Raw genomic sequence first — 12,633 nt, 5'->3', positions numbered from 1 at the left:
TGATAGAGACAATCGACTGGCTGAGAGGCAGCGCTTAAGTGACCCCGGACCCATAGCCGACAAAGAGAGCGTCTGCTTGCCAGCCCAGGCCGAAACAAAGGAAGGCTGCTGAATTTCGACTCTTGAAACCCAGTCTGATTTGTCGGTCACAGTCAGCCGGTCTTTTGGCTGGCTATTGTGTGAGGTGCGTTGTGATTGTCTTTAATGGTCCCCCTCCGGCTCCTATTGTTCGTCCCCATTACTCGACATGTCTGCCCACGACTCCTTCACCTAACTCCAACACCTCAATACAATCACCAGTTTTCCCTTTCTGTCACTCTTGTTCTTTCTTATGGAGTCACGGGGAACAATAGGTTGATTCTGTTATTGGGGCATTTTCCTTGACTTTCATTGTTCTATAACACACACATTCAATTCTCTTAAACAACTTTCAAAGGCTTGCCTTTTAACCTTTCATTTTCTACTTGGCCATATTCCGTTTTGGGTACATACTCGATATACACACAAATTTTGTTACTTCTGGCATTTACATTGCGCCTTGCATTACACTCTCCAGCAAAAGAAGCTATACCATCCACGAAGAAAACTAAGCCTTGTTTGACAGCATACGCAAAAACACCCTCACCATGGGGTCGCGACAAGATCAATATGCCCTTCCGGCATCTCTGAAGGGCGAGAGCTTCGAAATGAAGCCCCAAGTCCCACAAGACCCTCCCACATACACACAACAGACCGGCACCGTAAGGACCGACGGCCATGCACCCTACCTCGGACTCCAGGCCCGCCTATCCCAGATTTGGCTCAACCGATGGACCATTCTCCTCATCCTGGTGCTTGTCCGGGTGCTACTCATGTTGGGCGGACTGAACGACAACCTCGGCGAGGCCAAGATTAAGGCTCTATCGGCCTGTACCAAGGTGGAGGATGTTGGCAGTGCCATGGCCTCTATGCCTCACTACCTGTCCGTCGGAGTCAACCGCCTGACTGCAAAGGGAATTACTGAAACTGTCCATGGCATGATGGTTATCCTTGATATGATCCTGACTGGTGTCAAGGAGCTCATCCTGTTCGTCATCAACATGATGACTTCGACCTACACCTGCCTGATCAGCGCTGCTGTCCATGGCGGTCTCAACGTCTCCGCTGCCGTCATCACGAAAACCACAGACGCCATGAACAAAGCTATCGGCCCCATCACCGACGACATTGCCAAGGTCGGCGACAGCGTCCAGGACGAGATGAACGACATCATCGGCAAGATCAGCCAAGGCATCGGCAGCATCGGTAGTGTCTTTGGAAAGGATCCCCCGAAAACGCCGCAGATCAACATGGGACCCGACCTGGACAAGCTCAAGAACGTCAAGATCGACACTTCGGGATTCGTCTCCGACCTGAACAAGCTGAACAAGGAGCTGCCCGACTTTGACGACGTCCAGAACTTCACCCGCCGGGCCGTCTCGATCCCCTTCGACCTGGTGAAGAAGGCCCTCAACGACAGTTATGGCGCTTGGAAATTCGACGACTCCGTCTTCCCCGTTGCCAAGAAGGAGGCACTGTCCTTCTGCTCCAACAACTCCGGCATCGTCGACTTCTTCGAGAAGCTGTTCAAGCTCGCCCACACCGCCAAGATTGCGTTCATCGTCGTCATCTGCATTCTCGCCGTCCTCGTGTGCATCCCCATGGCCTACTGGGAGATCTACCGCTGGCGACGAACCGTTCAGTACGCCCAGACCTTCAGCGAGAAGAAGCACGACGATGTCCATTTCATGATGATGGGGGCCCACCCCTTCACTTCCAAAGTGGGCATCCAAGCCGCCGAGAAGATCAGCAAGGACCAGCAGCGACAAAACCTGATTCAGTGGGCGGTCGCCTACGGTACCTCCATCCCCGCCATTTTTGTCCTATCGCTGGCCATCGCCGGCTTTGTCTCTTGTCTGTGCCAGTACATGGTGCTTGCCGCCGTGGAGAAGGAAGTGCCCGCGCTCGCCGACCAGGTCGGAAACTTCGCCAACGAAGTGGTTACGAGCCTCGAGGGCGTATCCGAGGGCTGGGCGCGCGACGCCAACAGCGTGGTCCTGTCGTTCCAGAACGAGATCAACAACGACGTCCTGGGCTACGTGACCAACGCGACGGGCGCGGTTAACGACACGCTCAACACCTTCACGGGCCTGATGGACAAGGGCCTGACGACGGTCTTCGGCAAGACCATCCTGGAGGACCCGATCAAGGAGGTGGTGCGCTGCCTGGTCGGGCTCAAGGTGGAGGCGGTGCAGAAGGGCCTGACGTGGGTGCACGACCACTCCAAGGTCAGCTTCCCCATGTTCGGCAACGACACCTTCTCGGCCGGCGCCCAGCGCTCCATCGACGGCGACTCGGACATGACCACGTTCCTGGCCTCGCCCTCGAGCGTCACCACCGACGAGGTCACCGGCGCCGTCACCCGCGTCACCAACCACCTCCGCAACGGCATCATCCAGGAAGCCCTCATCTCCACCGGCCTGCTGCTCGTCTACATCGTCGTCGTGCTCATCGGCATCATCCGCACCATGGCCGCCTTCCCGGCCGCCAGCGGCGGCTACGGCACCCACCAGAACCGGTCTCTCACGGGCGACAACCGTGCCCCGATGTCCCCGCGCACCGCCGCCTTCGTCCGCCGTTCCCAAAGTGAAGGTCCGCCCATGTTCATGACGAGCGCCCGGAATAACAACGGCGACCCCTTTGGCGACGCGTACGCCACCGTCGGCCGGACGCCGCGGTCCAACCCCACGACGCAGCACGGCCATATTAGACAAAGCAGCTACGGCGAGACGGGCAACTACGGCAACGAGAAGTACTAGCATGACTACGCTCAGCGCCGGGCCTCCTTCTCCAACCCCGCGTCGGAGAAACAGCAGGGTACTGGCTGGACCCCACTGCCTTGAACATTTTACTTTCTTAATCACGATCAAGGGTTGGTGGCTGGTCTCACGCAACATTCCTTTACCCTGGGGGCTGGCTCCTTTGGGGTATAGTTGTCTCGAAAACAACAAAGCGATTTGATTTCCGTCTTTTGCATTTGGTCGGTTTGGTTACGCCGTCTCCCTAGCGAAAAGAAATTAAAGGATTTTCTTCCTATATTTCCTCTCTCTCTATATCTCACTCTTGATACCACATCATCGTCCCCATGGACGAAAGGCGTTTTTCATTGGCATTGGTCGTTTTGTTATATATCATGCGCTTCATGGTTACGACTCCACCCTCACATACGAGAAAAAGGGAGAGCAGAGGGTGGTCGCGTCAGAGAGCCCAACTGCGGACATCTTATGGTCGTCGATTTCAGTATATACATTAATCTAAAGACGCGGAACGTGTTTCACGACACATATATGATGAGGACTGGCATTATTGATAGGGTTAGTAGTCCCTTGCGTTTGTGGATATTTCTTTCTCCAGATACACTACCAGAATAGAAATATACGAGATGGGCTACTACATGACTTTCTTGGCCGTGACTTGTGACTGCTTGCGACTCTTGATGATGACAGGATCGTGGATATTGTTGTTAATGATGTGATGAATCAATTATCGTGTCAGAACCTAACTCGGTCGACTCGAAAGTTTGGGAGTGATATCTATATTCTGGGCATGCCTAAAGTACCTCCAACCTAGACGCTCCATAAACCGCTCACTCTATGCTCGACGCGCTTTTAGTTACTAAATAATTCGGGTGTTTCCCAAGACGGATGCGTTTATTAAAAGAAAAAACAAGAAACCGATACGCCTTTTAAAATCATGATGCTCGAGAGGCTACCCAACAAAGGGATTGATTCGCAACCTGGTGTAGGTATGCTATAACCTAGGAGCTCTCCTTCTTCCTACCGGTCTGTCGACTGGGATGGCCTTGGTTAGACATATCGTCGTCCTAGGAGACCTCCTCCACCATTTTCCCACTTCGTAGGCCGCCAGGGGTGAACACCTTGCCCAGGGGGCCGCCGAGCATCTCCTCGGGGACGGCGATGCGGTTGCCGTCCTTGTTGCTGATCCATCGAACAAACATGGGGTCCGCCTTGTTCAATTCTGCAGCTTCAGACTCGTCATTGGCGAGTTGAGCCTTGGACTTAGCTTTGGGGGCCTGCTTCTTGAGAAGCTTGTTGATGGTTTCCATCTAGAGAACTCGTTTAGTATCATGTGACGGCCGAGAGACGCTCGAGCCAAAGGACCTACCTTGACTTCCTCGTTGCGCTTCTCGCTAAGATTGCGTCGTCGACGAGCCATTTCCGCGCGCCGCATAGAGATCTCTTCCGCAGTGAAGACCTTCTTGGCTTGAACCTCTACACAAGGGGGGTCAGCAAAGTCCACCACCTGGGCAAATAGAGAGGGGGAATGATTACCATCAGACAGCTTCAGCAGACTACCGTCGGCGTCATCCTCAAATCGTGCTCGCTGTCGTTTAGTCATCTTGGTCAAATCGGGGGCCTCGCCATCCTCATCGTCGCTCCCGAGATCATCGTCATCATCCTCTTGCAACTGTCCGGTAGCCTCGATCTCGTCATCTTCTTCGCCTTCGGCATCCTCATCTGGGTCATCTCCACCGCCGACCTTCACGGTGTCCTGGATCTCATCTTCGCTCTCGAGTTCACTGAGCTCCTCGTCGTCACTGTCCTTAGCTTGGATGACGGGCTTGCTGGCCGCCTTGGTTGGCGTCTTGTTCTTTGCGGAGCTGGTTGCTTTGGTGGGCCTTGAGACCTTGATCGTGGGCGCTGACGGCGTCATATCAACGTCCATGTCGTCTTCCTCACCTTCGGCGTCCTCCTCACCGAGGGCATCATCCTCGTCGCCGTCGGCATCAAGGTCCATTGTGTCGTCCACCACGATCTCGCCCTCGGCATCATCATCCTCGCCGACCTCGATCATGTCGTCGTCCTCTCCTTCGGCATCCTCCTCACCTTCAGCGTCGTCATCATCATCACTCGAATCGAGCGTGTAGCTCTTCTTCTGCACTCGAGTCCTCTTGCCCGACAATATCTCGCCGCCGATAAAGCCCTCCCGGGCAATGACGGAGGCCTTGGCTGAGGACGAGCTTGTGGGGCGACTGGTAGTGGCCTGGCGGAGCTTGCTGGCGGGTAACTTGACTGTAATATGCATATGCTGGTTAGAATCCGAGGGAGACGATGGAGGGCCGCGTGTGATAGTTGCTACGGCGCTCTTACCCTCAGACCGACGTGATGAAGTCCTGGAAGACATGATCCTGCCGGTTCGACTACTTGTAATATTGTCGCTGTCGACCATGTCAGTAATTGCCGTGTTTGCCTTCTGCGCGGCTGCGCGGCGAGGACGGGATGCCATGATGGGAAACAATCCAGGGGTATGTATGTATCGAATGTGGGTTGGTGGGATGGGGTGTAGATGGATGGGGCGGGGATCACGATGGGGATATATGGGTTGGTTGTCGCGCTGAGCTGGCGATGGGAGGAGGGATGCAAGGGTAACGATTTTTGGAGGTTTCGATGTGTGCCTTTGGGGTGGGCTGAGAGGTCGAATTAAGCTTGCGGCGTTTAGAGGTAGCCGTGACACGTTCGACCAGACTGGTTGTGGTCAGGGTACAGACGAGGCGCCCCCCAGGCTAGGTAGATGGCAATTCCCAAAGCCTTTGTGCTGCCAACCAGATGCCTTCGTCTAAGGTTCCCTTGTTGGAACCAACGGCAAGCCGCACGTGGGAAGTAGGTCGAGCTCAAGCCTCAAGTAGCTGCACCCTGAAACCGATCCGATCCAATGCCACTCCCCATTTGACGGATACACAAGTACGTGTGGTTTGTTTGCTATCAAATGGTTTCTTTTGTCCACCCCTTATTACGACATACTACTTGACGTATTCTCTCTTATATTCACTTGAACCAATCGGAAATGGATGAATATGTCGCAAGGCGGAGAATAAATGAGGAGGGAAGGGCGAGAATATGACAGGGAGAAAAGAAGATATGCCGGCGGCTCACACTTACGACAAGTCTAAAATATGTAGATGTTCGATGTCCTTTTTTTACTTCTGTCCCAATGTGGCTTACCTGGCCAAGCTGCGCAGACCCTGTCGATTGGGTTCCTGCAGTTTCGTTACGCCGCCCCCCTGGTCTCGGGCAAAGCTGGCTGTGCTGGCTTGATTGAGATTGATTGAATGCGCGGGTGCTGTACGGATTGGATGGAATGGGTGAAATGGGTTTCTGACGTGGAGTTGCACTCGATTGGCTCGCAGATCCCCTTTTTGCGTCACACCGATTTAGTCTGGGTAGTGAGCTGAATGAGGTACTGCGTCGTCTCTAGATGCGCTTACTCGCCTTTTGGCCTGGATTCGGGGGTTGAACGGGGTGTGGCGGCAGGCAGGTCGCTTATGAACGAAGAGTGAAGATGAACAGGCTGATTGAGTCTTGGAGGTTTGAAGGACCGAGATCTGGGCAACGCCGATCCACCGTACGGCTGGCGTTGGAAGATCAACTAACCTTATTAGCGGACGCGACACTTGTATCGAGGATCCTCTGCGAGCGTGATAGTATGCAGACCCTGGTCACAAGAATAGCTAAATGAGAGCAACGCAACAGCAGCTGCCCAGCTCACATCAGGAATTATTATGATTGAATTCCCGAACGAGACCGCATTGAGTCGCGGTTCGTACCGGCTGGCGCTTCCGGTACATGCAAAGTCACGTGAGATCAGTTGCTGGGATCTTCGGTGAGGCTCAAGGTGAAGGGTCAGGTACTTCGAATGCTATGTCTTGATTGAACCTTAATCCCGTGGTTTCTCGAAGCGACGTGAAATGAAATCCTTTGGACTTGTATTACTACATAACCTACAGCCTGAGCATACTTATTTGTATGCCACCTGCTGTAGGTAGGAATATCAGGCTTGAATGCAATCGCCAGAGGAGGTACCAACTCGAGCATCAATAAGACACCGGACTACCCAAACAGCTAGGCTTTTCCCGACAGCTTGGAATATATATATATAAATATATAAAAATATAAAAATAATAATCGATTATTACACCTGTATACTATATATCTCGGGTGTTTATACTACTAATCATCCTGTTCGAGTGCTTTAAGTATCGGCAACTATTCCGATGTTTGTTTAATCAATGTCACTTCTGTAGGTACCTGCCTCCCAACATTTACCCGTACTTAACCTAGGCAGGTACGTGCGCTAGACATCGGACCGGGGCAAGAACAACGGGGGCGTCTAACATGAGTGTGGGGAGCCCCAGCCTGTCTTCCTAACTTTAGCTAAAGCTGCCGAGGCATACATTTGACATCCATCCACAGTCGCTCATATTTACTGATGCATTCTTTTCCCATCCTTTGTCGCCCAAGTTAGGAAGGCCTGTATCGCTTACAACCCTGCGTAACACCAACGCACAATATGGCTGAAGAAGACCAGAAGGCCGATGCTCCGGCACAAGCCGCATCGGAGTCTACAGGCTCTGAACCAACCACCATAGACCAGGCGCGTAGGTTCTTAGCCGACGAGAGCGTCCGAGGACAATCTCGCGACAAGATGGTCGAGTTCCTCAAAACTAAGGGTCTGCAACGTGAAGACATCGAGAAGCTCCTCTCAGAACAGAACGAGACAGAATCCATTTCTGCCTCGCCATCGGCTTCCCCCGAGCAAGAACCAGAAACCGTGCCAGAGAAGGTCACCGCTGGAGAACCCACAATGCCACAGGCAACACCACCGACACCACCAGCATCTACGACGAGCAACACGCCACCACCAGCATATACGACGAGCGACACGCCACCGATTGTCACCTATCCCGAGTTCCTGACACATTCTCCTCGACCTCCACCCCTCATTACTCCATCCCGCCTTCTCGACATCGTCGGCGTTTCCGGCACAGCATGGTCTCTGCTATACGGCGCCGCGCGATTCGTCGTCAGCCCGATGGTCGATATTCAAATCGAGGCGCGTTCTGACTACTACACACACGTGAACGCCAAGTTGTCGAACATGGTGGGGAAGCTCGAGGGTCTCGTGAGCGAGGTGCCATACAAGAACGGTAAACCTCTGCGGTCACAGTCCGAGGCCTACACCGACGCGGAAGACGATAAGAGCAGCAGCTGCGACGACCCGACCGAGATGTTCCACCGCGACATCGGCACGCAGACCTCACCCCCACCGGCTTCCGTTGCGCTCTCTCCAGGTGCTTCCGGCACAGCAGAGTCCACGGTCGATGCACAGGCTCGGCGACTCGCGCGGCTGTCCTCAGCCGTCAAGGAACTGTCCGACATGTACACGAAACGGGCCGAGGATACCTCGAACCTGCATTCTGGGGTATGCGAACTGAGAGACGAAGTCGACAAGGTTTATCGAAATCCTCCCTGGTCCGAGTCAGCATCCATGTACGGTCTCACTAGGATGGGCCGAACTGGCCAGCAGGAAGACGACGAGTACAAGAAGACGAAAGACGCCATCCGCAGCGTCAAGGGCGTCTTTCTCTCTTCGAGAATGTTCCCCCACCGCAGCAGCAAGATAGCAACCTCCTGCTGCAGCGCTGGCACAGGTCGATGGCGTTACCGACTTTACTACAACTGCCTAGGCGGCTGGAGCAGATCAGACTCTCGTCCACTGCCAGCAAAGCGAAAGAGAAACTCTTGTGACAAACTGGGCATTGCAGCATACTCCTGTCGCAACCTACCATCCACGAGCTTATGGGGGGTTTTCCCACCGCCGAAAGGACTATCCTGTGAGCCTGGCGGATGCGTTGGGGGTATCACCACAACACGGCATCTTCGTGATCGACCGGACCAATAGCAACTCGCATAGGTGCCGTTACGTGCCCTATCCGGATTACCACGCCGTCGAATCTTTTATGCTCCCTTCGACCCCCGTCAAAGACGTTACAGCGCGCTGGGAATACACACAGGAGAAAGTGCCTATACTAATCATCGAAGCCAAGGTTGCTTTTGAACCCATCAAGGCCAAATTGTGATGGGAACTTTTTCTCTTTTTCAGGGGAGCAGATGGTCTGGTCAATAATTTGCGGATGATGATGAATAATGTTTTATTAAAGAAGCGGAAGAAGAAGAAGAAGAAGAAGAAGAAGAATAAGAAGAAGAAGAAGCGACCACAGTTCAGAATATCTGTAGCAAGCGGACACAGAAGGGAGGAGTAGAGAAGAGTTAATTACGTGTATGAATGAAGTGTACTGCATAGCTGCTTTCAGATACCCCCTTATTCCCATCGAGAGACCATGCCAGATGAACATTGAGGACTTGACTTTTCCTGGGAATCTTCTTGGAGTGAACAGGACATCTCAAGAGGGAATAATAAAAACCTCCCGAATAAGAGAATACTCCATTCCGTATAAGACACTGTGATGACGTGGAATAAATACCGAAAGTCGCTTACCAGGTCTGTTCACCGATCTGAGAATACATACACGTCCTGTGCCTTTCTTCCAACAGCACCAATGATGAACATCTGTCGGCGATGGTTAATACAACATAGCCCCCAGTGTATTCATTTCCTCGCAGTGAGTTCTGACACCCTGGTTGTATTTAGAAGGCCACCAACATTGCCATCGCCGAGTCCGTAACGATGAGATCGAAGCTTCTTGTGCGTTTCTTGCAAATGTGCCCATTTTTGAAATCTGTCGGCCATATGTTGGTTCTCCATCAGCTCTCCACCGGTGAGTATGAATACAAAGAAGCGCCGAGCTCGAATATTGTCTAGTTGTGAATGCTTCCTCTCTGGTTCTGTGCCTATAAAGGTCGCCGACATTTGCATTGCTGAATTATTCGTAACGGAACCAAACTTTCATCACAATCACTGCCTTGCTACTTGGAAATCCCTTTGTCCCCTATCCTCGGCGACATACATGCCATACGACGACTATAGAGTTATAGCTGCGTACTCGTGCTCACGAAGATCGTATGGCTATTCGACCCCCTTTTGCGACCTGCGACACCATCATTACACCCTCATCGCTGGAGCCTGGTAATCGTCCTGTCATAAGCACTTTCAAGCCAAGATGGTTCAGTTCTACACCGATGCTGAAAAACGTGTCATCCGCCGCTACCGACGCCACAGCTGGCGTTCGGGAGCCTCTGAGCAATCGAAGCGGCACGCGCTGCGATTGGCGCTCTCACGACTGCCGAAAAGGGGACGGCAGACGTTCCTTGACGAGGTGAGAGCTTGCTGCCCCTATCTATGGCCATGAATGTGCTATCATAGTACACGGCGATGGCTCCCCTATTCCTGCAGCAGTACGTAAGGCTTACCATCGATACCAAAAACAGGCCCAGGAGGGACCGGGTCGTCGCTCGTCTGCTGCACCAGCTGCTTCATCAAAGGAACCTATCCTTATTTCCGATGACGGCGATGCTTCGGCTGCCGAGACCAACGCTGCAGATAAGGGAGTCGACAGCACCAACGAGCTTCCCGACGAGCTCCGTCTCCCCGACGCCGATGTCGGTGATGATCAGGACATGAGCCTCATCGACGAGATGGAAGCGGAGCTGATAGCTCCGGAGTCCCCCGTCTTGGCAGCTGCCGCCCTGCCGCCGATGCCACCGCCGCCCCCGCCGCGCAAGGAGAAGAAGAAGAAGATACGACGCAAAAAGACACTCGCCGAAAAGTTCGGGGTGGACTTCCTCGACGAGGACAAGATGCAGGCCGAGTTTGAGTCCCTCGTGGCGGAGAGCCGGATACGCACTGGGGTCACGGCTGCTCCTTCTGCTGCCCCTGAGACGGGTTCCGGTGGTGCTCCTGCTGCTCCTGCAGCATCAGTGGAGGCCTCTGGTGTTGCCGATCCTGTCTCTCGATCAGCTGTTAAAGATGAAGGCTAGGACTGGAAGGACGAGGATAGGCGAAAATGAAGAGGATTGGTGGCATTGAGTCGGGCACTGGGCTGTAGCTCTCTACGAGTCACCGACCGGCCATGATGGTGAAGTGAACCTACAAATAGGAACCACGAGCATCAAGGCATCATCAGACGAGAGGACTGGCTGTCTAGCACGATTCACACTTAAGTATGTACTTGGTATGAGGTCCGCAACCAATACTAGCTCTGCGCCACCCATAACCAAATCTAGCCATTACCATATTGACGAGAGCTCTTCGGCAGAGTGGCCTGGCCATTTTAGACATGCAACGTGCTCGAATGACGGGATCTAGAAGAGTGATCTATCCTGTGTTCTTCTTTGCGATAGGCTTCCATGCGATAGATAGGCTTCCATGGTAATGCAGCGCCATTACTCGACATCAGGTACTTGCGGCAGGCAAATATTAGTACAGTACTGTATTTTGAGAATGAGGTTAAGTAGTAATCCCTGACGAGCGTACTGCTGCATCCTCCCGAAAAGGGGGATACGGCGGAGATGCACTTATTACTAGGTGAGATTGGCTGGACTATGACACATGGAGGCTACGAGGCATTCCCGATATATCTGCCACTATCACTGTATCATCACATCCCTCCTCCCTCTAGCCATGGTGAGCCCACGTGGAATTCGACTGTGGGTGTGGTTGGATGTCAGGGGCATCCAAGTATGTAGATATATCACGCCTCCTCGTCGTCGTGGGTATCAAGCGTGGTGAGGTGTAAATTGAGGCCAAATGTTGGCTCCCACCGATTCTGAGTCTTATTTTAGGAGCCACACATATACTTCTGCAGAGCCATATTGATAGATAGATATACTTCTCGAATTTTCTCTCATCTATACCGAGGTTGTCCTGAAGGTAGGAATTGGACCACGAAGAATTAAAGATGCAGTCTGTAGCAAGATTGTGGAGAATGAATTGGCTGCTAATAAGCGCCTTGCATGTCAGGCCGCCCCCGTCCGTCGTCCGTCTGATGATCCAAACTGGAATTTGGGTGTTTTCGTTTTTGGGTTTGATACTTTCCGGGGGTCGGTGCTCCCCGCTACGCACAGGCTCGCTAGGCCCAGCACAAGCAGGAATTGGAACACAAAGTCACACCACCACAAAATCATCCCGCAATTCGTTCAAAGAAACAAACCGGTATTTGCCGCCGTTTTCGTGACGTGACGGGGTTGACAGAAGAGGCCTGTACATTGTTACCTCGCGCCCTGTAGCATCCAGCATCTTGCCCCGATTTCAATTTCGTTTTTTCAGCTCAATTATCACGAGAACACCGAGACGTACAGGCTGCCCACTGTACTGTTCGGTTGGCCTTGTTCTTGTCCGTCGCGATCATCCGGGTTTGGCAGGGGCTCAGGAGATCTCATGTTACATGCCTTTCGCTTTTTGTGACCCGAGAGAGAGAGAGAGAGAGAGAGCCATCAAAAAGCTGTGAGTGCAAATAACACCCGCGTCCCAATCAATCATTTCGATGCAAGCTAGGGGAAGGGGATAATTGTCTCGTCGTATTAGGCGTGCATACCTCCTGCATCTGCACTGCACCAGCTATTCCCTTCGTGTATCAATTCTTTATGCAAGCCTCCTCAGGTCTACCTACATACCTACTCGGCAGTGTCAGTGTCACTGCAGCAGTCTAATTGAAGCTGGGAAGCTGCAATATGCAATCTGCAATCTGCCTCCCTGAGGGGTGTGGCTGATGATGGGAATAAAGTGACCCTCCATAGTTCATCCAGAATCCGGATCCTCCACAATCAGAGTTGAAGGCTGCAGATCCTTTTGTCACAC

The 12,633-nt window shown here is 52.8% G+C and overlaps 4 protein-coding genes across 4 annotated transcripts; 3 read left to right on the top strand and 1 right to left on the bottom strand.

Moving 5' to 3' along the window:
* Positions 1-626: 626 nt before the first annotated feature.
* PG985_009370 (uncharacterized protein) lies at positions 627-2,837 on the top strand (the record flags this gene model as incomplete). The annotated part of the gene is made up of 1 exon (XM_066829138.1): positions 627-2,837. The coding sequence occupies one exon, from the start codon at positions 627-629 to the stop codon at positions 2,835-2,837; it is 2,211 nt and encodes a 736-aa protein (XP_066684050.1).
* A 1,064-nt stretch (positions 2,838-3,901) lies between these two features.
* On the bottom strand, positions 3,902-5,325 carry PG985_009369 (uncharacterized protein; the record flags this gene model as incomplete). Its single annotated transcript, XM_066829137.1, has 2 exons — positions 3,902-4,144; positions 4,204-5,325. The coding sequence occupies 2 exons, from the start codon at positions 5,323-5,325 to the stop codon at positions 3,902-3,904; spliced, it is 1,365 nt and encodes a 454-aa protein (XP_066684049.1).
* A 2,061-nt stretch (positions 5,326-7,386) lies between these two features.
* On the top strand, positions 7,387-8,563 carry PG985_009368 (uncharacterized protein; the record flags this gene model as incomplete). Its single annotated transcript, XM_066829136.1, has 2 exons — positions 7,387-8,454; positions 8,501-8,563. 2 exons carry the CDS (start codon positions 7,387-7,389, stop codon positions 8,561-8,563), a joined length of 1,131 nt encoding a protein of 376 aa, XP_066684048.1.
* A 1,434-nt stretch (positions 8,564-9,997) lies between these two features.
* On the top strand, positions 9,998-10,814 carry PG985_009367 (uncharacterized protein; the record flags this gene model as incomplete). Its single annotated transcript, XM_066829135.1, has 2 exons — positions 9,998-10,153; positions 10,266-10,814. The coding sequence occupies 2 exons, from the start codon at positions 9,998-10,000 to the stop codon at positions 10,812-10,814; spliced, it is 705 nt and encodes a 234-aa protein (XP_066684047.1).
* Positions 10,815-12,633: the final 1,819 nt, after the last annotated feature.

The sequence above is a fragment of the Apiospora marii genome (assembly GCF_038362585.1).
Source record: "Apiospora marii strain CBS 49790 chromosome Unknown utg000005l_segment0_segment0, whole genome shotgun sequence".
NCBI classification, from domain to species: domain Eukaryota; kingdom Fungi; phylum Ascomycota; class Sordariomycetes; order Amphisphaeriales; family Apiosporaceae; genus Apiospora; species Apiospora marii.
Note: the sequence above shows the minus strand (reverse complement) of the source record. Positions and strands in the feature narration are given on the sequence as shown.